General features: G+C 41.0%; 1 protein-coding gene across 2 annotated transcripts in view; it reads right to left on the reverse strand.

Moving 5' to 3' along the window:
- The window catches only part of LOC103258489 (DNA-binding protein Ikaros), a 95,716-nt gene extending 68,152 nt beyond the window's left edge, over nt 1-27,564 (reverse strand). Inside the window, exons 1-3 of one of the 2 annotated variants that reach the window (XM_008056155.1) lie at nt 27,273-27,564; nt 13,384-13,437; nt 5,065-5,184 (exon numbers count right to left, since the gene is read on the reverse strand). In XM_008056155.1, coding sequence (XP_008054346.1) covers nt 5,065-5,184; nt 13,384-13,423 — 160 coding nt within the window. In that variant the 5' untranslated portion in view covers nt 13,424-13,437; nt 27,273-27,564. Of the gene's footprint in view, nt 1-5,064; nt 5,185-13,383; nt 13,438-23,247; nt 23,457-27,272 lie in introns of those variants that run through there. The other variant, XM_008056156.1, reaches the window with a different exon arrangement.

Below are 27,564 nucleotides of genomic sequence, written 5' to 3' on the forward strand. Positions count from 1 at the left end.
CTTAAGAGTAACTACTGCCTACACGCCTCCCGATAATCAATCCAGGTAGCAAGTCATTGGTAAACCCTGTTCTATCCCACATAGGTGTCAATGTTTTGGTTTGCCAATTCAACCAAACCCTCTATACTGTGCAAATCATCATTCTGATTCAGTCCTACAGCATTACTTGCCTCTGCCCTGAGTTTTACCTTTGATTCTACTCTAGGCTCTAAATTTGTCTGGCCTCTTTCTCAGGTTGACCATCCCATCTTTTAGCCTTGAATGCTTCTTCTCTATCCTCTAGTCTCTCCTTTTTCCTCTGTTCCAGTCACCAAACCTCCTTCCCCACTGTCTGCCTTCATGAGTATGAGCAGCGGTGGGGGGCCTTTTAGACAAAGTCTTGTGTCTGGAACCAGCTCAGACCTCAAGGCGGGAAGAGCACCTTCAGACTTCTGGGCTTGCCAACAGAACTCTCGTCAACTCTAGGGCACAGAAATACATACAAGTGAAGAGAGAGCAAGTCAATGACTGGCAAAAATGCATGTGGAAAGAAGGAAGAAGAAATGATTGAGAAAGGAAATAGAATAACTAAGTTTTCAGCTTTCTTACACAAAATGCCTATCTGCTCTCTAGACCCCGATCCTGACATAATTCCTAAATGAAAGACTTTTAAGAGCCGCTGCTCAAGAGTTTTCAGAATAAGCCTCAATCGGTTTTTATTTCTGTAGCTTGAATGCTACTGTTGATTGAGTAAATTTGGGGCTGCCTTAAGAGGTCACTGAGTGCATCCTCAGCTTTAAACTGTTTCAAACACAACCACTTCAGAGAGGTGAGAGTTCTCTTATTTTTAAAGAGACCACTTCAGAAGAACAAGCTAAACTCTCATTAAACAGACCGTTCTGATGACTAAATTCCTCCTTGCCAGAAAGTTCTCCTTTGAGTCTAACTTAAATTCTTCAAGCTGCACTTTAAATCTTTTGTTCCCTCTTTAGACCTGAAAGGAAATGGAAGCTGAGTCTGAGCTGTAGTTTACTCTGCCTTCTGGCTCTGTCCCCTTCTTCCCATCCTGATACACAGACCTAGAGCGTTCCTTCAACACTGGATGAAGCAATGAGGTATGAAACCATTATTTTATTCTGGGCGTGACCCACCAATCAGTATAATCTCCATCATAGGGGATTGATTTATACCATTTCCCATTAATTTGTTTATTCCTATGGTCTGCTCTCCTTGTTGAAGTTAGATTTTTCCAAAATGAATGATGTTATAGGTCATAACAGCTCATAGATTTTCAATAGTGTTGTCTCTTCCAGAGCACACGCCCTTGCAATCTATTATTACCAGATAATTTCCCACTTTTTCTTTCATCTTTTAGCCTCTTACCATTTCTCCTTAAAATGTTGACAGTAACAACTAGTACCCTTGCCTTGAACTTGGGTCTGGTGGGCCAGCCTCCTTCGTCTCTCCTTTGGTCTTGCCCTACTCTAACTAATCCCTCCCTTCTTCCCTGGCTCTATTTTCATTGCATATTCTATGAATCCATTTTTTGAATAATAAGCTCCTTTTCTCTCCCTGGTGCTGCAATGTTATCTGTTCTCTCTTTTACTCATTCTCAGTGGAAGCTACAACAGGTTGCTTTACCCTTCTTATAAATCTTTGAAATTTGTTTTGCACCAGTTGCATTCCTTTTTCTTTCCTTGTTTGGTCTTTGCTTTTTTGTCTTCAGCAAAGAATGTCTTCATTTTTTTCCATATCACTCTCACAGCTATTCTGTGACGTGTTCAGTTGCTGTTCCCGCCTGAGAATGAGGAAACAGGCTCGGAGGGAGAAGCCTTGTTGGAGGCACAAGGCCAGGGAGAGGACGGCTTGGACTCGTCTCTCCTGAGATGCATCTCCCCCGCTCTGCCAGGTCACTGCCTCTACCACACAGCCCTCTCCACCCTGTTGCACACCCTGCATTTCAACAACCCTACTTCCTCCTGCCTGCCTTACTGCTTCTGTCCCAGGGAGGAGTTTCTTCTCATTTCCTGTTGTCTGTTCTTTACACTCCTTTGCTCTTACAACTGATTCGCATGAAATAGTTTGATGAACTCTGGCATCAAATGCATTTCCCTTAATTTACAAGTCCCCCACCTCTTTTATTGTTTACTAACGTTCTCTACATAGTCATTCATTTAATGCTGCACACTACAAATTAGTGAAAAGTCTAGCACCACATAGGGAAGCTGGCAGATTCCCTCCCAGACCACAAAGGAGCGTCGCTAAAACTCAGTTACTAGGAAGGGCTCTTTCTTCCTTGATGTATGTGCCTGAGCTGCCCTCTGCACATTTCCACTTTTTGCTTTCATGTCAGCGATCAATGCTCTTTAGGCTCAAGTCCCCATGGGACCATTCGCTCACCCAACTAGCATCTCGTGCCCACTTTCAATGGCTATCCCTGCCTATCCACAGGGACTTGTCTCCCCAACCAAGCAAAGAGGTTTTCCAGGGCTACTTACAAACCAAGCAAAGAGGTTTTCCAGGGCTTTTAAATGTCACAATTCTGAAATACTTATTTTCTCAAATTTGTCCTTAAAGGGAAAGTAGACTGAAAATCATGGAACACATGATAAAGGACAGTGGGGAAAGCCCAAGGGAAATGACAAACTTGCCCCTACTCGGGACTTAGAGTAGGACCCTAAAGCAAGAGAACACAGCTCTGGGAACCAGTCAGTCATGCCAAATGGAGGCTGGGTGGTCCTCACCCAGGGAAACTAACAACAACTGGAAGTTCTTAAGGATGAGATATTTACGTTAGTTTGAAGGAATGTGCATTGTTCTTTACTCTCCAGGAATCAGCCTGACTTTCAGTTCTCTAAAGGATGCCCCAGCCATGATGGCTCAAATGGCAGCTGAAAGGATTTCAGGGACAGCCCAGCGCTTTCTCTGTAATGGCCTGACCAAACATCCCAACTCTGATGCCCGGACACTCAGTTCATTTACATGGTTCAAGGATAATTTCTCTTGGCTTCTTTCCCTGAGCCCCTCACTTTGTGTTCTCAGGCAAGTTATGAGCATGTTTGCTCATGTATTAAATGACAGAACAGTACCCTTGCTGCTGAGTGCTTCAGAGGCTAAGCAAATGAGGGAAGGTCACCCCACAATGACTATTCATGTGCCACCTATGCAGATTGTTATTACATTTATCTACTGTCATTGACACGCTGTTTTTTCTAAAATTTAAATTAACTTTTTAAATTTATAGAAATGTATGTTGAATGGGACCTTTGTAGGGGTTCAACGTATGGTAAAGCCAGTATCACTTGTAATACATAGAAGACAATCTTAAAAACCAGTACAATTAATATAAACCATGATCATCTGGGTCCCAACTTGGGGAAATTCTGAAATGATGTCTTTGCCTTCCTGCATAGAACAGAACAGATGCCCCACGAGTATCACTTCTTTTCCCATCTACCTTCCTACAAAGAGCAGTCATTTTCTGATAGCATAAAACAACTCAGAAATGTGCCTGTTTCTGGATTCTTCTACACCAAATGGCTTTAACCACCATCTTTATGTGTGCCATTGACTATATTGCTGAATTTTAAAAAATTATACCCGGTCAATTTGGTTTCCAAGACACATGAAAACATGCAAAACATGTTATATATGTATATTTATATAAAATTATCTGTGACTGCATATTCCTAGTTATTGCATCAGGATATCCTATATAAAGAGTCCATTTTCATGAGCCTGAGAATTTTATGCACATTTTCCTTCCTTGGCTATGGGGGTTCATGCAACCGATCCACACTGATACATGTTACCTCATTTCACCCATGTGTCCTTCATGATATTCTTCCGTGCCAATAGGTGGCTCTCAGTTTCTTTTTTTTTTTTTTTTTGCCTTTTAAACAGCATTTGTTACATACCAAGCACTTTGTTGAAATGTAAACAAATACAAAAATAAAACAAAAATGAAAACAATCCCTAGACGTTTTCTCTTTTTTAAAAAAGAAAATAGGCGGGGCGCGGTGGTTCATACCTACAATCCCAGCACTTTGAGAGGCCAAGGTGAGAGGATTGCCTGAGTCCATGGATTCAAGACCAGCCCAGGCAACTTGGTGAGACCTCATCTCTGCAAAAAATAAAAAAATTAGCCGGGCGTGGTAGAGCACGCCTGTAGTCCCAGCTACTTGGAAGGCTGAGGTGGAATGGTTGCCTGAGCTCTGATGGCTGTGAGCGTGCCACTGTACTCCAGCCTGGGCAACAGAGTGAGACCTTGACTCAGAAAAAAAAAAGGAAAAAGAAAATAGATAGTCCAAGGAACTGTTGACTCATTTGCTCATGAGAACATGGCATAATGGAGTGAAAACTAGTCTTTGAGTCAAAAATCAAATTTAATTCTGACTCTGCCATTGACCTTGGTTAATTCAATGAATTTCTCTGAACCTTTCTTGAAATAAAAAGGGTAGATGGAGTTTTCTAAGAATGAACTGTAACACATGTAAGTTAACCAGTAGGGTGACTGCAGATGGCTCCATAAACGCCTTTAGAGGAAAAGTATGTAAATGTGTGTTCACTTGGAATTTTTTCTAATATTTTAAGATTCCCATCTATTAAATTTTCTATTTTCAGTTACACCTGACATTTAAGAACTAGAGATTAGAGAGATGCCATAAAATGGCCAAATGTGGCACCTTCTAACCCCCAAAGCTCTAAAAATAAATTACCCTATTGCCATAGTACATAAAACGTGTCATTTTTACTTTCTACAATCTACAAAATGTGATATTTCTGCAAGTGTACCAACAATAGAGAAGAGCGGTAGTGAAGATGCATCCCTGTGCAGGGGTGCTCCTCAGATCAATGTTTTGCTGGGCACATGGTTCTCACAGCCACACTGACCTGTGAATGTCCATCCTCCTTCACGTAAGAGGACCCCAGCCTGCTGACCTCTGTAATGTACCTCCTTAACACGATGGTTGAGGGAAAACAACAGATGAAATGACTTACATCACTTAATCACCCTCTTGGAAAGGTGTCAAGAGATAAGAGCTTCACAGGAAAAAAAGGAGGATGCCCGATGACCCAGCTTACCCACGACTCTCTCACTCTTGGAGCTCTGCTGTCCTCCAGAGGTGGTGGAAAGGTCCTCAGGGACTGGCATGGGCTCATCGCCATCATCTGGAGTGTCGCTTACTGGGGGGCTTTCCTTTCCTGAGGAGACAAGTAGGAGCTTGAGTTTCCGGCAGTCCTTGTCACCAGCAGGGAAACCCAAGGTGCCTGGGCTTCCCCTTGGTTTGGCTTGACAGACTGGCACGATGAGGTGGTTACTGAATGGAGTTAATGCTTCTCTCTTGGGATTAACACACATTTTTCTTTTAATATATGTATTTTAAAATTGTCCCATACACCAGACAGACATGAGAAAACAGACGTTCAAATTAAATCATCATCTGTAATCCCAAGATTATCATGATTAAAATTACATTAATATAGATAAAATGTGATGAGACGTATAGATATCTTCCAAAACAAACCAGTTTTTGGATATTCTCAGGAACATATTTCTATACCTGGGGCCACACCTCTACAATTTATAATGAGTACACTAGGATTTACTTAAATACTTTTCCTATTTTTGAATCTATACTTTTCAATATTTTTTATTATTAAACAACATTGTGATGAACATCCTAATAGCCAATCTTTGTACATATCCTTAATAATCACCACAGTATAAATCTCTAGAAGTTTTATGGCTGGGTCAAAAGGCATCTGCATTTTTAAGGCTCTGTCTATGTTTTGCCCAATTTTTCCCCTGTAAGGTTTTCCAAGGTTATTGTCTTATAAGCTTGCCTATTCACTCTTATATTGTTCTTAAGGACACCATACCAGGCATCCTGCTCAGAGATACACATTCTGGATCTGTTCACTTTCTTTGCAAGGACCAGAGAATAATCTACCACCTGCTTAATGTGACTTCACCTAGGGGGAGCATCTCAGAGAGGGAATGGAAGGGAAACCCATGCCTCCTGGGAAAGCAAGCCCCTCCCTGCATGCAAGGAAGGCTGCCAACACAGTCTTCTCTTTAGCACAGGAAAACAAGTATAACCCACACTAATATGAAACTGCCTATACTATACATACAAAGTAGTATTTACAAAATGAAATAGAATTGTACAGGATGTCTATACTTATTTTGAGTGGATTGGAGTTGTTTGACCAGAGCCTCCAGCAATGGGGAACTCACTCCCGCTCCAAGGGATCCAGCATTGGGAAGCCATGATTGGTAGAAAATGCTCTTTTTCCATTGAAGTTGGAAACCCCGTAGCTTAAAACCTTGTAGACTCAACTTAAACTTGAATTCTGAGACACAAACCAAGAAACAGATGGTGAGGACCTAAGCTGGTGCAAACATAGCTACTTGTGGACACCAATTTAAATTAAAGTTCTAAAGAAAGTTTAATAGAACAGCAAGATTGTGTGCTCGATGACTAAGAGGGCAACTTGGCTTAACAGGCAAAATTATATGCCCATGGAGACAAACTCAGACTTTTGGGAGAGTGTGCACATGATGAAGCGAATGTTAAAATGTCTAAAACACATGAGTAGGTAGGTGTGAAATTTCCTTGTTTGTTTGAATAAACCTTCTACAAGAGTCACACCAACATTTCAGAGGACTGGCAACACCAGTGAAATCATCCCCAATATATAAAACAATCTTTACTGGAATATTTAAAATAGAACCCACACAGGCACCAAGGCTATGCTTTGGGGAATAATACTGCATTCTCTAGAAAACAGACATCACAATTTAATATTCCAGCTTAGCTGTGATTACCACAATTGGCATATTTTCAGAAAGAGCATTATTGGGTATATTTGGATAGTCAATACAGAATAAATAGTTAAAGATAGAGCAAGATTATAAGAATTTTCCAAGGAAAAACAAAGGCCAGAGAAAAATTGATTGAAAATGCTCATTTACTCTAAAGTCTTGGAAATGTCCATTAAGTCTGTACTATTTTCACTGACCTAAGTAGAAAACTTTAGAAGTAACAATAGCTAGATAGCTAGATGTCTTTGTGTTATTGTCTACCTTTTTCAAAACTGAGGGCAAACTGTGAGTAGGAGAAGGAGAAAGCAAGAGGCATATGAACATTCTGATGACTCTTATTTTCATATAAGATGACCTCCCAGAGCAATTGCTTTCCAATTTCCAAGACTTTAGGGAAATCAACAGAGGAGCCCTTTTAACAGAGGAGCCGTTGTTAAGAATACCAAAATAATCTCACACAGGACTTTAACATATAAAACGGGTCTTCTATGTAAAGTGGGGACATTGTGGGCTGTGGAGACCAGAAGACCAGAGGCCCAGGTCACTTTCCTTCTTGAAAATCCCCTAAAGTACCTGCACAGAAATGACAGCGGAGTCCCTGGCCTAACAAGCTGGCCCAATCATCACATGTACAGGGCATGCGGGTGTGCACGCATGTCTGTGTGACTTTACCTGGGTCCTTGTTATGGTATGAGGATGGGAAGTGGAAAACTAAACTTTACTGGCTTTTTCTATTGTGATCTTCCCTATGATGACTCTGGAGTACCCCATAAGGCTCTGGGACCCATGCTGGAAACAAAGGGGGATTATAAAGAACCACTATGCACCCAATGGAGAAATGCTACACTCTCTGCTCAATTCATGCTAAAATATATACAAATAACTCTTAATTACTTTTTAAAAAATTTTAGCTCAATTCATGCTAAAATAATATACAAATAACTCTTAATTACTTTTTAAAAAATTGGACCGAGGGAACATGATCAACTGTAAATTGTTGAGGTTGTTCCCAATAATAGGTGTGCTTCTTAAGAATTTCACCTGCTTTGGGTTCGTGCACTGAACTAAATGCCTGTTCTTCAGTGTCCCTGATCTTGCATCTCAGTACTTTTATTTTTTTCTACATGGGGGAAAAAAGAAATAATGAAAACAGTAGGGATCATGATTCTAAAGTACCATGGGTCAGACTGATCAGTAGGGACTCTCTATGCAGAAGACCACATGGGGAGAAGGGAGAATAAAACATCCATCTCTGTGTGTACTGGGCATCTAGTAAAAAATCAGAACTTGAAGGGAGCAAAGTCAAAAATATTCACACAACCACCAAAAGCTCTGTTTTAATTCAAGCCTGCGCTGCCTTAACTCAGTGATAGCTCTTAAGAGGTTACTGATTTGCCTAAAAGCCCAAAGCGTGAGCCCCAGTTGCTGAGACATTCATCACTCACACCAGCCTCTGTACCCAGGGACCCTGATATTCTTTGCCTGCTGGAGACGCCATGAGGAAAACTTACCGTTTCATGAAAGCCTTCAAGACAGGCAAAACACTTTTATGTGTTGATTCTAAACATATATGCCCAGTTATCCATTTAAAATGAAAAACCATGCAAAGATGATAAAAGATTTAAAAAACAAATCTCATCAACACATCCCAAATATTAACACACTGTGATAGGAGTGAGTTGATCCAGGATGCAGTTCTGACTTAATCAATAAATTCTAAGACTGACAGGAACATGAGAAAGGTCACCTCTTTAAAGACTCTTTCCTCAAGTGAAAAAAGGAAGCTAAAAATCATGATTTGGGCCTAGCACACAGGGTTGTGGCGAAGCTAAAATAAAAAGAATGTATGTGAATTCCAATATGCTAAGTAAGCTTATGGTATTACTTGGTCAGTTGCAACATACTATAGAAACAAAAGGCGTGAGTATCACCAAGCTCCAGTACTCTCCCAAAGGGTATGTACAACATGCAAACACAGTCATAAAAAGCAAGACACCAAGTATTCAAATGAAATAATTTAGAAGGTGCAATAAATTTTCACTTATTTCATTCATAAAAATGAGAGAAACTACTAGCTATATTACAAATACACCCATTTATATTTAATTTACCTATTTCCTACCTACATTTCAAATAAAGCATTACCTCTGAGAAGTGTTTTGGGAAAACTGGATGAGAAATTGCATAATTAGTGTATGCAAGCAAATAATTTCTCAAGTAGTTTTCTATAATTCCCCCTCTTCCAAGTGCATGAATTTTTATTACATACAATTACCCAGGGGACCACATTTCTGGGATAAATAAAAGCTCAGAACACAGACTCTCAACACTACAGAGGAGTAGAGAAGCTTACACTCTACCATCCAAATGGGGCTCGCACCCAGAACTCTGGCTCCCTATGGGACTTCTGGTCAGTTATTTAATCTCTGAATCTCAACTCCCTGCAAGTGGAGACGATAACTGTATCTTCCTCCATGTGTCCTTGTAAGATCGAAATGAAAAGACACATAGTGCAGTGTTTAATGTATACATAAAGCATTCAGTCAATGTGATTTACTATGATTAGCTAGATAAAACATTCCCATTGACGTGTCAATATATATGAGCCTTCTTGACCTGAGCAGACTATATTCGTCTATAGGGCATACTTCTGGTTTCCACGTCCCAACAAAACACATTACAAATAGTGTTATGGAAATGGCCAATAGATATTTAGTGTCAGAGGTGCCAGAGAAGCTTAAATATTGATTGGCTCAAGTCCTTCATGCTACAGATGATACTGCAGTGGTCCAGGAGGCAAATATGACTATCTCAGGTTCTACAGTGGGAGGCAGAGATGGGATGTTGGTATAGGCCCCTCATTCCTCATCCCACGTCCCTCACTGTCCTACAGGCTGGTTCTTTCTTTAGAAACCAATCAAAAAATAATGCACATGCGTGACAAGTATTTTGGAAAGAATACCAAAAAAACAAAAGAGAGAAAGAAAGAAAAAACTGTACCCAAAGAATTAGTGAGGTGTGCCCTAAGGGAAAGGATAGTTTGCTTTAGATTTCATCTCCTCCCAGTCTACCAGTAACATTTTCAAGCTTGTAATCACAAGAGTGTCTACTATCTGCAAGACAAGTTAGGGCATGCTCTATATTCAGGATACATCCCAAGGAAGAAATAACTAAATGGTTTTGAAAGAAAAAGCAAATATTAATTATTTTGATTTTTCAAGTATTTGTGAACTCTATGAAATTGCTGGTATTTGAATATTTCATGGGAAAGAGAGGATGATTCAGTAACATATTCTTCAGTTATCTTATCAAGAATGTAAACTAAACGTACATGCTTATACCGTAACTAACTACCTCTTTCTCCAACTTTAGTAATGAACAAGGTATTGCTTTTAACTGGAGAAGCAGCAAATTCCAAGAGGTAGAAAAAGTATCCTTTAAATCTTTACTAAAAGTGACACAACTCTTTAAATGTTCCCATCACTGTGTAGAATGCTCAAAGTTAAACAGAAATCAAAAGTACCAAGTGTTTTAGAAATGGTAATTCCTTTGCTAAGTGTGTTCAAACTAAATTTCAGACCAAATCATTTCAAACAAATAGTTTCCTTTTTCAGGAAGTCTTAAGTAATCAGGCCTCTATTCCTGTCCCCATCCCCAGCTACGTTCTCCTTCAAACAGTCAGAGTCCGTTATACAAATTAAGAATTAATTTGAGACCAAGTTAATCTATCAATGTGAAGTTGATAGATTATAGATTGTAGGATATATACAATTATAGTTTATATAGATATTGCAAAACTTTTGGATCAATTTTCACTTCTACTAACAGTACCATGAAGTGCCTGAATATCATATTTTAAAAGTTAAAACAAATTAGGTATTTAGTGTAATGGTTAGGAAAACTACCAGAGGAAAGTGAGGCTTTTGTTAGCTTTGTGACTAAGACTCAAGATCAGAACATTAACTGGCTGTTCCTTATAGGACTTTAGCATTCAGTTTTGACTCTAGGACATTAGAATGAAGACCCCTGCATTGACTAAATTGAACATATTACGCAAAATTCCAATTTAGAAGCTACCCAACATGAAAGCAACAAGGAAAAGTGGAAGAGCAGAAATAATGAAAGTATTTCTTCTTGCCTTTGGAAATGTTTGACATTCCAAGTTTTGCTTTTGTTTTGTTTTGTTTTTGATACTCTAATCATTCTACCAACAGCCAGCAAACCCAGTGAATGATGCCCTCTTCTGTGAGTGAGGATCATAATCTTCACTTGCCAGTGTTGCCCAGACCCAGCTCTCCTGGGCTGCATAAGAGGCTAGAGAAACCAAGTGAGAGGCTGTAAGAGCTAATCTGCTTTTCTTCATGTAACTAGCTTTGTTGTTGTTGTGCTTTTCTGTTATGTGCTTAAAGTAAACAAATTCAAACAATGCTTAAAGGTAGAAAATGAAAAGTAAAGTCTTCGTCCTCCCTAACTCACCCTGATTCCAACACCAATCTTCCAAGAGGAAGACTAGTAAGTATCAGTCCAGAATCTTGCTAAGCATATACATAAGCATATCAAAGATGCTTACATGTCCATATTTTGTTTTCCTTTTAAAGAATGAGATCCTACTTTGCAGACCATCCAGAAACATGCCTTTCTCACTTTCACATATATCTTGGACTTCTTCCACACCAGTTTAATTATTTCCTCCTCCTTTTTAAGAGCTGTTTGTAGAGATGCAGAGATGAACCATGGCTTTTAGATATTAATAACAATGCTGTAACGAACAAATGCTTAAATACATTGCGCAGTTGTGAGAATATACCTCCATGGTACATTCCTTAACATGAAGTGGATAGATTGTAGGATACATACAATTGTAGTTTATATAGATCTTGCAAAACTTTCAGATCAGTTTTCACTTCCACTAACAGTACCACCAAGTGCCTGAATGCCATATTTTAAAAGTTAAAAACTTCATGTTATCAATTATAAGTGGAAGCTAAAAAAGTTGATCTCATAGAAGTCAGAAGTAGAACAGAAGACACTAGAGGCCTAGAGGCTGGGAAGGGTAGGGGGTAGGGGCATATTGGGAGAAATTTGCTAAAGGATACAAAATTACAGCTACAAAGAAGGAATACATTCTAGTGTTCTATAACACTGTAGAATTGCTAGAGTTAACAGGATTTAATGTGCAGTTTTAAGTGGCTATAAAGAGGCTATGGAATGTTCCCAACACAAATAAATGTTACAATTTTGAGATAATGGATATACTAATTACTCCAATTGATCATTATACATTATATGTATCTCAACATCACTATGTAACTCACAAATATGTACAACTATTACATCTATTAGAAAAGAAAGTAAAAATACTCAATGACAAGCAAACAAGAAAATTATATAACCTCATATATAAGAATTATATTTTAAAATATAGAATAAAATAATGATATAAAGGATATGAAAATTGTATCTTAATAAATATGAAATACCATTCTTTAAAAAAAAGCTAGGCTTTTGCTTGTAATTTACACCATGGAGAATTCAAGTCCAAAACTTTACACATGAAAGGAGTAACTGACAGAGTGGTGGAAGACATCTGTTGTTGGCAGATCCATCTCCAGTCTGATGGAACTCGGGATAGCCTCTCCTGCACATTCTCCAGGGAGTGGACACCCAGCAAGGGCAGCAACTGGGTCCTGGCTTCTATCAGGAGCACAGACAGCTGGAATTCGATAAAAATTTCAAAATACGTGCGAGCGGCCCAGTCAAGGCAACATGGCACAGATGACCTTTCCTGAATATAGGCCAACTAACTTCTGGGATTGGCTATGAGCCTAAGAGGCTCTAACGTATAAAATGCTGAAAATCCCAAAGTCTACGAAAGTCACCACTGCTTCTGACACCTCTGGAAACAATGCCAGACAGAAAGTTATCTTTCTATGCCAAAGTATATGGGAACGGGGCAGGTGTTGCTAGACTGGCTGGACGTCCAATATCAGCTTTGTCAGATGGGACAGTCTGTAATACACCTTTAGACTCTCCCATTACTGACTTCTCTGCCTCCTGGGTCTCCTCAGATGAGAAGAGCTATATCCAATATGACTTGACAAAATATAAGGTCAAGGGGAGCAATGTTGTTTCTACATTTAAAGAATATTCAAATATTATAAATTATGCCCCCAAATTATGTTTCACAAGTAACTTTCTCATGTGTGTGTGTGTATGTAGGTGTGTGTGTCTGTGTATTCCTCATCATTGGCATGTGTTTGGGTTCTAGGGCAGATCAATCAGTCATTTTTCCTTCCAACCATACATATGTGTGTGTGTATGTATATATTTAACTCTTCTCAATTTTCTCAAATGCAACAATAAGACTAATTTCATCTAGCAGAGTTTTTTTTTCAGGTTCTCAACGTGGGATAATTTGTAAGAGGTGAAGTAAGCACTCATCCAAATTCTATCTTGGTCTTTTATTTTGAAGAATAGCCCTCTTCCTCCCCCATGAGCATAGCAAGCACCTTGACTTCTGGCCCCAGGGAGCCTTTCTCATGAACTCCCCATACAGGTATCTCATAAGGTCTCACCTGAAACTTGGGACATGTCTTGACCCTCATCAGCATCCATTGTCCTCAGGTTATCTGAGAAAGAGAGGAAGGGATTTTAGTTTAAAGCAAAAATACCAATAAGATATGAGAGAGAGAGAGAGAAAGAGAGAGAGAGAAAGAGAGATAAAAAGGCCCTATGCTATTTAAGAACAAGGTTATCTTAGCCAGAATAATGCATTTTCCTCCTCACATACTTGCTGGAGTATCAGACTGGCACAGACCTTGATCCTTTTAAAAACAGCATTACAAAGATTTATAAAAATATCATTACAAGCACAGGAGGACCAAATTTGTTATTTATTGTTAATTTCCTACTGCATAATAACCCAAAATGCAAACTGACTGCAACAAAATTAAGCAGAAAATTAAATGGCCCTGGGTCATTGTAGGCACAGAATTCATTCTCTTGGCTGATCCATAGTTATGTTCTTTCTAATTTACTGAGCATGCATCGATGAACCTTGAGTCAGCTTGGTGACACGCGTACAATCAGCAATCAAAAAACGAAGCAATTTGCTGAAGAATGTCTCATTTACCCAGGCAGGGCTGCATATCTGAGCAGCAACTGCACTACCTCCATCAATAATGAATACACCTCCAGCCTGGCAGATGGGCAACACGGGCGCTCCTGTCTTTGTCCCTCCATCTTTCTGGGCCCCTGCCTCAGACTTCACCCGCACTCTTGTGCGGAGAGAAGTGAAGCTCACCATGGCAGCAAAACAAGCCCAGGAGAGGGCCCAAGCCTTCCTGTTTTGCTGACAGATGGCTGGTTCCTCAGACTGGTTTACATGTAAGAAAAACAACTGGGAAGATGCTGTCCTTGGGTGGCCACGGCGAATTGTTCCACAGACTGCACTGCAAGCCACCGCAAACACCAGGAGAGACCCCGCGTCAGTGGGATAGAAACAAAGGGTATGCTCTGTTTGGCACTTGGGGTTCTGGCCTGCAACTTAGCGGTCTCTGGTGCCCACAGGAGATGACAGCTGGTAGCTCTGTGGAGAAGAAAGCTGTGGCCAGCCAAAGGAGACCTCAAGGAAGTCTGCTCATTGATGCTCTGCTAAATAACCTTCAGAAGACATCCTTCGCTGACCAGCAAACTGAGTCTAATTGTTGAATCTAAACCAGGCTTCATGCCCACTCCCCTTTTTAATCTTGGCCACCACCTCTGTCTCTTTTGTTCCCATGTGTGGATCTCAGTTGAGGCCTGTTTTCAGCAGAGACCTGAAAACTGATGGAAGATTCGGGGACTTAAGCCTCTTCAATCAGGCTGAAAATTGCGGACAGAGGTGTTTTTATATGTATGTGTATATGTATATGCATGTGTATTTCTTTAATATATTTTATGGTGCATATGGAATATCTATTTTCAATTTCAGAAATATCAGTATTAGTCATGAAGAGGATACAAATGACAGTTACTTTTTCTAGATAAGGAGGGGTTTTCACCTATTTCTGAAAGACACTTCATTGGTCTGAGTTGTGACATAAATTTTCAAGGCTAGTGTGTAGCTTGGGAGGAAAGCAGTGGCCACAGCAGAGACCAAGTGAGTGTCCACCGGCACATGGAAGCCAGACAAACAACCCCAGAAGCAAGCACAAAACCAGCACAAGTGCCACCAAAGGCGACACATCCTGAACTTCAGATACTTTTACTGTAAAAAAGGCAAAAGGCCATGATTCTTCTGAAACTGCCAAAACAATGAGAAAGAAACAAGATAGACTCACACGAGAACAATCTTTGCAATCACTGTGCAGCACTGATATGAGAACTGAGTCTTTCAGCTTTCTGAAGATGAGTACAGTATTCTACACCGGCCAATCACAAACCAGTTCTTACAAGCCTCTGTAGTGACTGGTGAAACATGTAGACCTCAAATCATAGCAACTACTCCAACACAACACTGTTAGAAGAGTGACTTTAAACTTTCTGCTACATAAATGATAGTTTTCTACAACTTTTTTTAAAGGCAAGAAAGTGTCCATACATTCTGCCATTCAGGACAACTAAATTTGTTTCTGTGCGTGTTGTTTCTGTGCTTTAAAAAAAAGAGACACCAAATATATTCCAAATTTATTGTTTCAAAATATTTTTAATACTGCACATACCTTTTTATTTTAAAAAATATGTCACTGTCATTTTAATGTCATTGCACTAGTCAGTTGATTTATTTAGCTCATACCCTATTGTTTGCATCTCTTGGGATGAGAAAGCAGTGACTTTTTCTGTTTAGTTTTTTATTTTAACAATGTGGAGTACAATTCAGGGTTGAGTATACAAATGTTCATTATGCACGTACCCTCGTTGATGAGGTATCCCTCCCACCTCCCAGGCAGAATCCCACTACTGCCAATGGCAGTGACGTTTTCATAAAAGTGACTTTGCTTTCAGGGAATAACTGCAGGAATAATCAAGTTACTGTAGATTAAAAGAAAAATGTTTCCTAAGTCCCTGCTAAGCCCCCCACCCCCAAGCACCACTGCAAAACACTCTTCCAGTGGAGTTTCAGGTATTCTCTGGGCCTGCTGCATGAAGACAGAAGTGACTAAAGCTAAGTCCCACCAGACACACTAGTACGTTCAGGGGTAAGACCTGGAAACACACTGCAAACCAGAATCCTGACGATCTACCATGGGGCCAAACCCCAGATCACACCCTGCTCTGTGGGAACCCCCTTACACTAGGCAGGTATCTTCCAAACAGTACAGGCACGTGTCTCTTGGAGGCAACTGGGAGAGGGTGGCCAACCACGCCACAGTGAGCACCCACCTGCTAGACTTTCCACTAAACATTCTATTGCCATCTCACATCCCAGCACAGGGACCTGTGTTACACAATCCACACCACTTCCAAGTTCACACAGGATTTCAACCAAAGAGTATCTGGCAGCAGGGCCTTCGTGGAATTGGGGCCAGTGCAGTCGCCTGGTGGCTTGTGATCAGAAGGTCCTTTTGCTTGCAGTGATGTTCATTAAAAGTTTTAATGGTGTTTTCAGTTTGCACTTGGCCTGACTTGTCTGACATCATAGAGGGTGACTTGATAAGCACCTGGAAACTTCCCCAAACTCCAAATTTGCATCTCTTGGGATGAAAAGGCAGTTACTTTATTTGTAAAACTGACTATGCTTTCAGGGAAAGACTGAAGGAATAATCTTACAAAGGGAAACTGAGGGGAAGGAAACATGGTCTCTTCCAAGGCACAGTTTAGGAAAGGCATCCCGGAGAGTCCAGAAGGGACACTTGGGCCCATACTCTCATCAACGCATGTACCCCGGTGACGTTTTATTTTATCAAGCACTTACTGAACCCTCCTCTCCCATATGGAAGCACTGCAAAGCATCAAGTCTTAAACAGAATTCAAGCTTCATGCATCTCAGCTAAAAAGGAACTTACATCCAGTAAAAGAAGCTAATCACAAAAGCAAAATATGATGTTTCCACAAACTATTATCTCAAGGAGAACCAACTCAATAGACCTGCAAAGAGAGACACAAGAAGGAACAAGTATTTCAAAGAAACGTCCTGTGATTTTCTACTTGTCTAGGAAACCCAGGTGAATTCAGGCAGGAGCTGAACAAATCGATAGCAGAAAATACAACAGTATCGGCAAACTAACTTTTACCTGTGCAGTTCTTATGACCATGAATGTTTTTATTGTTTCTTTGGAGCAAGCAGCTCTGAATCTTGCACAAGGGGAAACAGATGCGGAGATAAGTGCAGGACCAAGTGATGGAAATTGTCGGTGGCCGGGCCCTGGAGTATGGGAGCAGAGGCTGCTGTCACAATCCACCAGGTACCCTCCAGTACCCTCTGGACTGAACTCTGGTGGCAAATCTGAAGTCTATCTCTGCCTTTCCTCTGTCTTCCACATCACTCCCTCCTCCCACCTTCACCTCTCATCTCTTTCTCCTTCTCTCTCTCCCGCTGTCTCCCTCGCTTTGTTTCTGTCTTTCTCTCTGCCTATTCTCCTTCCGATCAGAATGCGTCCAACAGGGCTTACTTTCCTAGCTTCAGTGGAAGTGACTTAGAATACCATTAACTTTGGAGAAGAGGCACAAAAGAAGTGAGCCAGAGCCAGGCAGGCAGAGCAGGTGTCTCAGTCTGGCTGGAAGCTTGGACTGAGTCCCTATGTGGCTTCCAAGGGGAGCTGCGCCTTTTGTGAACGGCCTCCTGGCCCTTATCTTGCCTTCTTCCTCATGAGGCAGGCCGGCAACCTGGCTGCTTCCTGGGGAGAAACACCCAACAGGCCCGGGCAGTCAGGGCTTCCAGGTGAGGGCCCCTGGCAGGCCTTGCTGAGGAGAGCCCTCCTTTCTCACTGCAGCACCCAGAGTCCAGCCTGAGCTCCACGGAGCCTGTGGGAGCCCCTATGGGGCAGGCCTCAGGCTCCTTGGAGCTGCCCCAGTGCCTCTCTCCTTTGTGCCTGTGAACACTTCTTTTCACAGGGCGTGCCCTGAAACACAAGGCCTTTTCCATAATTCTGATGAGCTGAGATTGATGAATGAACTAAGAAGCAAAAGCCAGATGCCTGTCAAGAATCACAACTTCACTACTTTTCAAGCTGCCAAACGTATGGTTAGTAATGAACAGCTAAGTATGTAGACGCCACATTTGCTGTATGAACTCCTAAAGTCACTCGCAGTCAGCCCATTGGCGGCACATGATACTTCTGCAAACTCTAACACATGGTGTTTCTCAGTTGCAAACAAGTGCCTTGCACTGTCTTTTGTTTGTTTTTTAAGCAAATGCTGTTCCCCTCCTCTGATACTATATAGGTAATTCTTTGTCCAGTAATATGTCACAACATTTCTTGAGTCCCTTGTATAGGCCACGAAAAAACAGTAAAGGACACTGGTTCAGTAAAGAAGTGGATACTGGTGTGAGCTAGCTTTATTTAAGCCACCTAGTAAGTGCCTGGCATTTAAGAGGTGGACAGTTAGGCCTCAGAAAGCCTTGGATCTTGCCTGTCTCATCCACTGGTTTGTTTGAGCAAATGGCACAGTGACCAATGCAGAGAAAGCCTTCAATTCATATTTGTTAAATGCATATCTCTAACCCTCCCAATTAAGTCTACCAAGGCATCTGTGTCATCAATTTCATTTTATGGTATACTTGCCCTAGGTAATATATCTAATCAACAACAGAGCTGAGATTAGAACCTGTGGCCATCCGAGGGTGATATTTTTCTCTCTCCAGCACTCCTGCCTGTCAGAAACTGCCCAGTGCAGTGGTCACGAACTCCAAATACATGCTAGACAAGGAATGATGCTACTTTTACCAGAAGCTACGCACATTCTTTGTAATAAGGCAATTAAGGCAAACTTCATAAAACAAGCAAACAAAAAACACAAAACTTCCATGGTAGAGTTAAGCTCTGGTCATTTAAATGCATGCTATTGATTTTCCCCCTCCCTGACAGATGAAGCTTCATGTTACATTTGGGGTGATTTCCTTAAGTACTCATGATGCTTATGCTGAAGGGAGTCCTTATGTGGGGGAGACATGGGCCAAGCCTATAATCTATTTAAAGTTCCTTAGGTCACTGACCTCTTTAATAAAACCTATTATTCCTGCTGAGAGGCAAGTCCTTTCATCTCTAGACTGGTAGATTCTACTTTTGCAAATCTATCATATCACTGTGAATTACACTGTATTTTAAAAAAGGAAATGCTCCAAGAGAAAGCTAAGGCAATATGCAAAGTCTTTGTATCCAGTCAAAGAGACTTTATAGGTTTTCGTAACAATTTGACAAAACAGGTTGGGAGAACATAAAAACTTCTGGGCACTCTTATTTCATTTCTGATTCTTTTCATTTTTCAAAAATTAGCTGCCAATCTACACATTTTCACAATTATTCCCCAGAGTATTGCTGGTGCAAATAACAATGAAAAACAAGATTTAAACAGGAAAGCAGAAATCCAATTTGGCTTTCACATCACCCCTCCCCCACGACTGACTGAACCACAGAGAACTCCTCCAGCGGTTTGTTCTACTGTGAACCTTCTTTTTGAGGGCAAATCAGCTCAGATGTGCAATTCTGTCCTCACTTTATTAATTTTTTTTTAATGGGCAGGAACTGATATGCAAAAGAGGAGAGGTCAAAAGGAACCAAGGAAGCCTTTTAAAATACACCTAAAAGCCACGCTGCTTGAAAATTTTTAGTAAAGAGGTATTTAATACAGATGGAAAGAGCCACAAAAATAGGTTAAAATGCCACAGAGGAGCCATCTGTCTCAAAGTGAAGTATAAGAAAAGATGGTAGATTCTGCATTGGAAAAGTAGTTTTAAAAATAGAGCAGAATTGGCGACAGTTCTCTGTGCCCACACGTTAGTTACAGCAACAGGCACACAGCTAGATCTCCAGTGGCTTACGAGTGTCCTAACAGTACAAGCATATTGTGTGGCTTATACTGTCTCACAGGTGTACACTGTTCACATGGAGAGGAGAGGGGTCCTGTTTACACTATAGTACCATCATCACTGGCCCTCAAACTACTCACAGCCACTCTGTCTATAAGCAGCCACAGGAGAAGCATACATAGTGAAAATTCACAGATACTTTTATAAGTATACTTTTCCTGATTTGGGCCACCAACATGGGCCACTTTCTATGCAGCTTCCTCAAATATAAATGGCTTTTCACACTCCATCACTTAAGGGATATGTGTGTGTGTGTGTGTGTGTGTGTGTGTGTGTGTGTGTGTGTGTGTAATTTCCTTTTGCCCTCTTACCAATTTTGGAAGACTTTCATGCATGGCCAGGAACTGTTCAACAAAATGAAGTGCAACACATAGGAGACTTACAGCTTTAAAAAAACATTGAAACCGCCCCAAACAAGGATTGACACATGTATTTCCCAGGTGCTGATGTTTTGTAATTTATTATAATAAAATAAAGAGATAGAGGAGCACAGGAACAGTTCCTATGCTACTATTATTTTCAAACTTTTTTTTTCCATTTTTTAAAAAAAGAAATAAATACAATGTTAAGTTTTTTATTCAGCAAGGTAATATGATTTCACAAAAAATACAATATCTTATCTTGCCTTTTTAGCAGTGCAGCTGTCTTAACATACAAGTAAATTATTCCATCTGGACATTCTAAAACTCAAAACTAAAACTGTACATGGTAGAAAAATTCACTTGTATACCATAACATTTCAAACAATGCACCTGTAACACTGAAATTTTTGCAAGGCCATTTCACTTCTGTTAAAAGAAGTGCTTGTATGAGTTTATTTGGCAAAAGTTGTATTTCATTTAGACCCAAAGAAGTAAAATTATGTAGAGCTTTATAGGAACATTCCACTGCTTGGGAGCCCATACATGTATATTTATTAATGAAAAGTCATTATTGATTGATTTGCTCACTGAGGACACTTTCCATAACACCATCATTTTAAAAATTTTATTTGGAAGTAGTCTCTACCATGTAGCTGGTGGTAAGACAAGATCTACAAATCTAGATATAAACACAGAGAGAAAATGTAAGTCACATTTCAGGATCCATTGTTACACACATATCTATTTAGCTTGCAATTAAAAGGCAACTCTGGTCAAACCTATATATATAATCAGGGATATTTAATCCTTGCCCCAGAGAGGAGGAGGAGATGCAGAAGTTCTAACTGTTGTCTCCAAGTCAGGGTAGGCCACATGGTTTTAGGGTTGATTGGAGCTTTTCCCTAAAGGAATGGAATACTGAGCTCAATTCTGTTTAAAGCACCCACAAAATAAATTGTCAACTATCACCAATTAAAATGTGATAAATGTTTCCTAAAAACTATAAGCAATTAATCCATGTTCACATTTTTCAACTACCCTCCTAGTATATAGGATGCAGATTCAAAAATAGGTTCCTGAAATCATAGCTTGGTCTCTTAATAGCTTTATTACATTGGAAATTCACCTTTTCCACCCCACTCTCAAGGGGTTCAGTTGAAGTCAAAATAAGCTGTCTCAGAGAGTAAAGAGAAAATGAATGCACCAATTATTTGGTAACAATGACTGCTATGGGCAACAAACCAAATAACAGAAAACCATTTGATAATTTGAGTGAGTTTTCTAGTTGAAGCATGTGAGCAAGGAAGTCCTAGATTTCTATTGTATTCTGTGATAGAGAGCGAGCTTAGCACTAGCTGTCCTTTAACCTAAATCTGGAAGCATCCTTAAGATGTTGATGCTCACACCATGGATCACCTAATGAGGTCCAGGTGAAACGTGGGTGTCAGGCCCCACAAGAATAGTTTGGACCAGATTCGGCAATCCTGAACCTGTAGCCTGCAATATCCTCATGCAAACCCAGGGAGAAAAGGATCATCAGTAAAACCTTACAGAGCTCACAACTTCCTCATCTGTACAGCTACTAAAATCGGCATGTCTGTTGCTACAGACTGGCAAAAATGCCCATGTCCATCAGAGAGCAAAATGCAGGAGCACTCATTTCAAACACTACAGTCAGATTTTTCTGCAGCCCTCAAATAAGTTGAAATTATTTATTTTCAATGTTTTATTTTACGTGTTCTTTGTAAAGCAGATTTCATTTATTTTATAAAAGCACTGTCTGCTTAAAGTGAAAACTGTTTAGATTCGGGCAAACATATATTATCTCATACTCGAGGGGGAAAACACAGTAGAGACTAGAAATTTTCAACCTGTTTTTAAAAGGATAATTAACCACCTTATCATTAACAACTCGAGACAATTAGCAGCATGGTTTTAATGCAATGGAATGGGATACACAATTTATCAATATGTTTTTACAATAAGTCTCTTTGGATAGCAGTTTAATTTTCTGCCCTACACAAAACTCAGCACAAAGAAGGAGGAAAATGTCACTTTTTCAGGTTAAAAGTGGGGCTCACACTAGGGGGTTGCTGGCTCTCTCTAGTTTCCATTAAAAGCATGGGAACACACTTCAGAGTGCCTCGGAAGCAAGCTTACAAAGGTCAATTCCTCATTTTCATTTCTCCTAGACTCTAAACTAAACATTTTCCCGTTAGGTCTAGGGAGGTATCTTATGTGCTCTAAGTTTGCCACCGAAAAGCTGATACAGCAACAAAAACTTATCAAAAACTGATAAATTGATATTCATAGAGAGAAAAGGACTCCGATCCAAATTATACTGTTCATGTTCAATAGTGTCAAACTAACAGGAAATGCTTTAAAGTGTAGATTTTAGTATGTGTGATCTCAAAAATGGAGCATAAAAATCTGTCTCAATATGTATAAGGCCCTTCAAAAAAACTTTATGCAGTTCTTAGACATGTAATTGGTCTGTGCAAAAACCCTGACAAGTGCTAGAATGAAAGAGGGGAGGGGAGGGGAGAGGAGGGGAAGAAAGGGGAGGGAAAGAGAAAGGAAGAAAAGAAAGGAAAGAAAGGATGACCAGACAGCAAGCCCGAGTCCCTCCTTCCAACTGCAGTGCTCTCTGGTCAGACCTAACCATCTGCCCATTAGAGTCAACTTGTGGTGCAAAATGGCGGGAACAGAGTCAGACTGCCTTCAGCAGAGAGCTCATTGCTGAAGAAAAATGAATTACTGCACACTTGAGTGAGAAAATATGAAGAAAGCACTTTCCCACTAATTAGGGCCCATTTCCAGTCATTCGTTAAACTGTGGCCCCACGCCATGAGCCATCAGGAGGTGGAGCATGGGGCCGGTGTGAAAGCAGAGCATGCAGATGGAGCCTAATGATGTTCTCCATCACCCGAGACAGCTGGCCTCGCAGCGGTGCAGGCAGGCACTCTGGGCCCGGGCCGCCGCTGCGGAAACTCCAGGAGGGAAGAGGAAAGAACACACTGGCTATTCCAGTCCATGCAAGCACAGCAGAGAAACCATGTGGCACTCACCAACCAACTGGAGGCTAAGGAGCTGCCTTTCCCTCTCAAGTCCAGACCTTGAGGGCCCAGGGCCGCTCGGAGCCCCCTCTGACTCAGCAACCTGGGACAGACCCTGGTGCCTGGCTGGCAGGGCCTCCGTGTCCTCCTCCTCCTCCAAACAGCTTCCACCACTGCCTTCACACTCCACTGGGGCACAGAGAAAGGTGGAACCACTTGCCAAATATGCAAAAAAGGAGGGAAGATAGTTTTCTGTCAGGAAAACACAGACAGGAAGGGAGCCTGTGCTTCCTGTCCTAACCAAGATGAGTTCAGAAATTATGTGGACGTCTGATTTGTCAGGCTTGTGGTGGAAAAGGGCACTCTTTTAGTCAACAGGAATTGTGAGTTCCCCAAAGGCACAGGGCCAGGAGAGGAAAGAAATGGGGCCCCGGCCTGTAACAGGGAAGACAAATGGCCCCCACACCTGTGACTTGGGGCGCTCATTATGTTTAACAATTTATCACCAGGTGGTTGACTGAAGACACCTCTGGCATCTACCTATTCATCACAGACAAACATGAGAAGGAAAAAGCATCAACTGAAACAATTTGACAGTTGCCTGTAGACTGGGCCCTTCTATGGAGTCACTGCCAGGGACAAACCAAAATGAGAGCAGACACCTGCTTCTTCACTTAAAAACTTTCTGCAAACTTTCTTTTATTTGCTGTTATATGTAACTCATCATACACAGCACATAAACCCTTAAGGTTTCATAATGTCTTAATAATATTTGTTAGAGTATCATTAAACATTTAAAAATGATGTCAAGCAAAAGCTATTACAGTGATGACACTGAAAATCTAAGGCTATATTTCAGGAGGTGTAGGAAGGTAACCCCAAGTATTAAGCCATTTATTAAGTGGCAAAGAAGTATAATAAAGCCATGGTCTATATGAAGAAATAAGCCTGAGTGTTTGTTTAGTCAGCACCACAGTAAAAAACAGTTTCATTACTGTTGATATATCTCGGTTTGGGGTACCCTACATCCCTAACAAAATCTTGCTACTACCTCATTCCTCATCTGAATTTTAAGTAATTCTCACTCCCCTTCTCTCTCTCTCTCTCTCTCTCTCTCTCTCTCTCTCTCTCTCTCTCTCTGTGTGTGTGTGTGTGTAATGCAGATTTTCTGAAACCCAACGTTTCTAAGACCTAGATCAAAATGTGCATGTGCCTTTTCTGAGCAAAATAAAATGATCTGTATAAAGATGTGAAATGGATTCATGCTTCTTTTCTTGGAAGTCTCAAAGGATAGGTCACTTGTTGCTTTTATATCTCATGTTTTCTCTATAAAATGGGACAATTACACAACACAAATATGAAATGAAACAGATCTGAAGTCTTCGTAAATATGAATATAAGGACATCAGACAGGGACCAATGTTCACAGGCAGAGTACGAGCTGGAGTAGGTCTGTCACTAAAAGCAAAAGTCACAGTGTCCCCAAATGCTTGTCAGTCTTAAAAGCAGAGGTGTCAGTAGGCAAAAATTTTCAGAGAACCCAAAGGGTCCTGGTTTACCTTCTGTGAGCTGGATCCACCCACATGAATCTCCCCTAGAATGTGACAAGAACCAGCACTTATTTCACAGTTAATTATTTCATAATTCCAAAGATTCGAGGAGGAAAAAAAAATGCCACAAATGGTGCTATCTTTGACGAATTCTTGGTTAACAACAGTTACATTACATGAATACATAAAATTAGGCAAATGCTCAAAATACTAGAATCATCTGTGCCTTAAGCTTACCATTATAAATAGAGAAATCTATTTTGTTTTCATAAAAGGTTAAAAAAAAAAAAAAGGAGGGACTCCTCAGGTCAGGTCTGCTTGATGTTAAAACTTGTTCCCAGGGTGGCTTGTGCCTCTCGTTCCATGTGGTGTGCATGTTCCATGTGTATGTGCATCCCATGTGAAACTTCTTTATTTCTTGAATCTATTAATACTCACATAATCTTAAAATGTACACACGTGTGTGATGTGTATAGTATATTCCTTGCAATTTCAAAAGTTTTGACATTTATATTGATGAGATGTTACGACATGATGTGAAACACACAAACATGAGACACACGCATCCACATCAAGGGGAAAAAAATTTCTTCAAACCAAAGAACCACCATGCTCAAACTCTAAGCCTCTAGTCAAGCAAGGAAGGAAGACACAGTGGCCTACAGCAAGACTGGGCCCTTAGACCTCTTGGCCAACACAGTCACTGTGATCTTAATTTTTCAACAAGGGAAATGAACACAAACATAGTTACAGTTAATCTTCTCTTCAGGAGACCATGCAAAAAACTCTTCAAAAGGGTAGAATCTACCCCCCCTACACTTTTATATGCATTCCCTGTAGTCTCCTGTGAGACTAGGGTAGATGGCCTATTATCATTAGGATGCTTACAAATTTGGGAGAGATGTAGTTTTCCAAGATGTAGCATTCTAATTAAAACATAGATAAATTAAACAACCAAGCACGGCAGAGTTTCTAAACCCTTTCATTCAGCTCTCATCATGAAACAAAAAAGGAAGGAAACTTAACCATTTAACTCAAGAAAATGTTTGGGTCGCCAGCTCTGGTGGACTGTAGGACTAGGAAGCATTCTTTTTTTTTTTCACATAAAAAATGTATGAGCACATATGAACATGGTAAAATTTGAAATCAGATATATGCTATCAAACCAGAATGTGATAGTTTTATAAATATGACATCATTATCATATGAATGTTTACATGTTATTTCTTTAAACACATTCTGCATATTACAACATACTGATGTAAGAAGGTGAATCTTCCTGTCACAATATTTGTCCCTGTTTAAATTTTAAGCTACATACCAAATAGCCTGGTATGTTGTGGAAACAAGTCTGACAGATTCCAATATAAATAACACTAAAATTGTTACTTTAAGAAATCCCATGTAAAAGATGAGTACAATGAACCTCATTGAAGAAACATCTTAAACAAAGAAAGAAAGAAATTCAAGAGGACAGGGGGCATTTTCTGGAAGGTTTCTTCCCCCACGATTCATAACCTAAGCGAATCAATCCTTAAAAGGATTTGGATTTCTATGAAAGCTTAAATATCATACATAATATCTTCAACTTCCATAAATTTTTCCTCTTACACAAGTTGAGTTGACGAGTAAGGAGATACTTCTTCAACGCCTTTTTGTCTCTGGAAGTTTAAAACAAGAAACCTCAAATCTGCAAGATCCTGTCTGCAGCTAGGTGGGAAATTACGGGTGGGCGACTTAGGCAAGGAAGCGGCACTGACATTCGCTCTGGGTGGGCTCTCACCCCGAGAGAGAATGGGAGCGCATTTCAAAGATGTGCCCGGTAGACTCGACTGAATCGCTACCGTTTTCGTCATTAGAGACCACACTCCGTGCCTCCAAATTAGAAGAAAAACCCTAGGGATCACCAGCGACGTCTGGCAAATTCTTAATATCCATTTCAAATACAACCTCGAGTGACCCGCTGCCTTGATCTTCCTGAGGTTTTTACTGAGACAGTTTGGTGACCTGAGAGCCAAACCTGCAGTCAGCAAAAGTACGAACTTTTCAGACCCGGGATAAACCCCATTTTGCAAAACTCAAGCTCAAACTCGATCTAATCATTTTGTAGCGTAAGCCGAAACCTCGCACCTCAAAAATAAGGAGAGCTCTTTACAAACAACGGCTGGCTTCTGTGATCTCGCCGTGTGGGTATCGTACATTTAAATGTGACCGGTAGCTAGAACATCCTGCCCGGCGACAGGGGGGCAGCTGCGAAGTGTCCCGCGCCGGCCTGGCCCTGCACCTGCCGGCACGGTCCCCGGCGGCGGAGGCGCTGGCCAAGGTCAATGCGCTCAGCGTCTTCAGAAGGGAGCGGCGGACCTGAGCACGCCGGGGTAACAAGTTTCGCCGCCTCGTCTTTTCTCTCTCCTCCTCTTTTTGATTTTTCCTTTGTGACCCACCAGTTACCCGAGTTCTCCTGCTGAAATTCAGGTTGGAAACACTCACGTGGAAGTGTGCGTCGCGCTTTGCGAGCCAAGACCGATCCTCCGGCGCGAAGAGCGACCTCGGAGCCGGGGCTCCCTCGGCCCGGCCGGGCTCGCCGCCTTGCCGCAGCCCAGCGTCCCGCCCCGGCCGCGCCGCCTCCGCGGGGACCCGGGGGCCGTCGCCGCAGTCGCCGCCCGGGCGCGGGCCGCGCAGGCACTTGTTAGAGTGTCCTGCTCACTTGGCCGCGGATCTCGTCCCAGCTTTCTTTCACAATGACTTCCTGAATTTGCTCACTCGCATGGTTCCCCATTTC

Source organism: Carlito syrichta, unplaced genomic scaffold (genome assembly GCF_000164805.1).
Source record: "Carlito syrichta isolate Samal-C Ts95f unplaced genomic scaffold, Tarsius_syrichta-2.0.1 Scaffold302263, whole genome shotgun sequence".
NCBI classification, from domain to species: Eukaryota; Metazoa; Chordata; class Mammalia; order Primates; family Tarsiidae; genus Carlito; species Carlito syrichta.